A 3128-nucleotide genomic window follows, 5' to 3' on the forward strand; every position below is an offset into this window, starting at 1 on the left:
CGACGAGTTCACAAACTCGTTACAATTTGCGAGATTTATTTCGAGACTGAAGAACGCTTTGACGACACACATCGCGCCTTGAAAATCGATCTTGTACAAAACAGCTCGAAGCTTCGAAAGAGTACGAAACGAGTGAGTAATATTTGCAAACGCAAATTTCGGAAAAACGAGAGAATGGCGGCGATCAATTTGCTGAATCCGAAAGCCGAATTCGCCTCGCGTGCCCAAGCACTGGGGATAAACATTTCTGCCGCGAAGGGGATTCAGGATGTGATGAAGACCAATTTGGGGCCCAAGGGAACCATGAAGATGTATGTATCCGTAGGTTCACACGTGCCACAATTTGGTCTACGTCGTCTTCGTCGCAATTAATTTTCTTGGCATTTAGAATTATTTGACGTTGAATTCTCCGGGAAACGAAATATATCTCGTTCATTCTTTGTTACCGATCGTCGCGGTTCCGAGAAATCTGGTCGCGATTTCCCGACGATTCCCCGACATTATTCTCCTTATTAGGACATGTCTTACAAATTGCCGGTCAAGCCTTTGACGTTTCGTGCATATTATTTCTTATTAAAGCGCTTTTTTTTCCTTTAGTATATTAATAGTTTATTTTAATATCTATGATCGATATATGATAGCAGTAAAAACACAATATTAATAAATCCTTTGACAAAATTTTAATGAAATTCATTATAAAGATATTTTCTTTATATAATGGCACGCGAACGCTAGTTTGGTACTAATCAAATTTTCAGGCTGGTTTCTGGAGCTGGAGATATAAAGATTACCAAGGATGGTAATGTACTCCTACATGAGATGCAAATTCAGCATCCTACAGCATCCTTAATAGCGAGAGCTTCTACAGCTCAGGACGATATGACTGGTGACGGTACAACTAGCACTGTGCTAATCATTGGTGAACTTTTGAAGCAAGCCGATCTGTATATAACAGAGGGACTACATCCGAGAGTGATTACCGATGGTTTTGACTTGGCTCGTGCTAAGGCATTAGAAATATTGGATACATTGAAAATTCCAATTGAGCCTGTCAAGACAAGCCTGTTGGATATTGCAAGAACCTCGCTTAGGACAAAGGTTCACTATACCGTAGCTGACAAATTAACTGAGATTTGTGTGGATGCTGTATTGGCTATTAAGCAAGAGAATAAAGAAATAGATTTGCATATGATTGAATCAATGGAAATGCAACATAGAACAGCAATTGATACTACTCTAATCCGTGGTATAGTCACTGATCATGGAGCTAGGCATCCGGATATGCCAAAGAGAGTAGAAAATGCATACATCTTGACCTGTAATGTAAGCTTAGAATATGAAAAAAGTGAGGTGAGTATGTAATGAAAAGAATATACAAATTAATTTGAACAAGTATAACAATAAAGGTATAACTGTGTGGATTTTAATTTTTAATAGGTGAATAGTGGATTCTTTTATAAGTCAGCTGAGGAGCGCGAAAAGTTGGTGGATGCTGAACGCGTGTTTATCGATAATCGTGTGAAGAAGATAATCGAGTTGAAAAAGAAATTGTGCGATGGAACAGATAAATCATTCGTTGTGATAAATCAAAAAGGAATAGATCCGCAATCCCTAGATATGCTTGCAAAGGAGAACATTGTTGCTTTGCGAAGAGCCAAGCGCAGAAATATGGAGCGTTTAGCACTCGCGTGCGGTGGCGTAGCCATGAATTCTGTGGATGATCTGAAAGAAGAACATTTAGGATGGGCTGGCCTTGTATACGAACATGTGCTGGTAAATTTCTATGCTTGATGCAATACATATTAAATTATTGTAGATTATAACCAATAGAAATATAACTTATAATCTTTAATCATTTTTTTAGGGAGAAAACAAGTACACTTTCATAGAAGAATGCAAAAAACCAAATTCTGTAACAATTTTATTAAAGGTAAAATTAATTATATTTGATTATTTGTGCTAATGTATATATAAAAATACTTATAATATATTAATATTCCAGGGACCTAATAAATTTACAGTGGAACAATTGAAAGATGCTGTGCGTGATGGACTTAGAGCAATAAAGAATGCCATCGACGATGCTGCAATCGTGCCTGGAGGCGGAGCCTTTGAAGTTGCAGCTAGCCAAGCTCTCCAACGATATAAAGAACAAGTAAAAGGAAAGCAACGTCTGGGAGTACAAGCTTATGCGGAAGCTTTACTTATCATTCCGAAAATTCTTGGTAAGTCGTAGTACTTTTTAATCTCTAATTTTATGAATACTTAATTGTCATTATTAACATCTGTTTCTTCCCTTTTATTTTCAGCTGTTAATAGTGGATTTGATTCGCAAGATACAATTGTCAAATTATTAGAAGAGAGTACTGCTCTAGAAGAAGCTGTAGGATTGGATCTGTCCACAGGAGAAGCTATAAAACCCGCGGATGCTGGAATTTATGATAATTATAATGTAAAGAAACAAATTATCAATTCCTGGTAAGATATTAAAATAGTGAAAATTATTAGTAATTTGTATACAACGTTAATAACTTATGGATAAATTTTTTATTTTCAGTACAATAATCGCCAGTAATCTTCTTTTGGTTGATGAAATAATGAGAGCAGGATTATCTTCACTAAAGGGTTAATAACTCTTATGAAATTAAGAACCCATTAATAATTTCTTTCACAAAACCAATGAAATTAATAGATTATTATTCATGTTGCATTATGTCTGTTAACTAAATTTATTGCTTAATTTCTTGCTTCTAATGTGAATATTTAATAACATGATAAAATGAACTTTCACATTGAATTTAATAAAATGCTTTTGTACAAAATATTCCATTATTTACTTATAACTAAAATTTATAGCGTTGCGAGATTTTAGATAAGAAATATAAAAAAACATGTATGAATTTATAAATATACACATAATGTGAATACATGTCATATTTTTAAGAGAAAGAAAAGAAGAAAAAAATATTACTTATACTCTAACAAAGAAAGTTAGGATATTAAATATAAAAGCGGAAAAGGATGCAAATTACAAATCCGTCAGAAGAGATCAATGTATGATGTGGTTGTCCTATCTTTTGTGTTACAAAATAACTTCATAAAGATGTACTAATTAATTCGAGTATATA

At 34.2% G+C, this 3128-nt stretch overlaps 1 protein-coding gene across 1 annotated transcript; it reads left to right on the top strand.

Annotated features, from left to right (window-relative positions):
• The first annotated feature begins 54 nt into the window (after positions 1-54).
• On the top strand, positions 55-2822 carry Cct6 (chaperonin containing TCP1 subunit 6). Its single transcript, XM_083094630.1, has 7 exons — positions 55-311; positions 759-1350; positions 1438-1773; positions 1865-1930; positions 2003-2225; positions 2310-2478; positions 2558-2822. Exons 1-7 carry the CDS (start codon positions 175-177, stop codon positions 2628-2630), a joined length of 1596 nt encoding a protein of 531 aa, XP_082950756.1. The 5' UTR covers positions 55-174; the 3' UTR covers positions 2631-2822.
• Positions 2823-3128: the final 306 nt, after the last annotated feature.

This window comes from Camponotus vicinus, unplaced genomic scaffold (genome assembly GCF_025532165.1).
Source record: "Camponotus vicinus isolate PSW18456_S1 unplaced genomic scaffold, iyCamVici1.0 SCAF_3, whole genome shotgun sequence".
NCBI lineage: Eukaryota > Metazoa > Arthropoda > Insecta > Hymenoptera > Formicidae > Camponotus > Camponotus vicinus.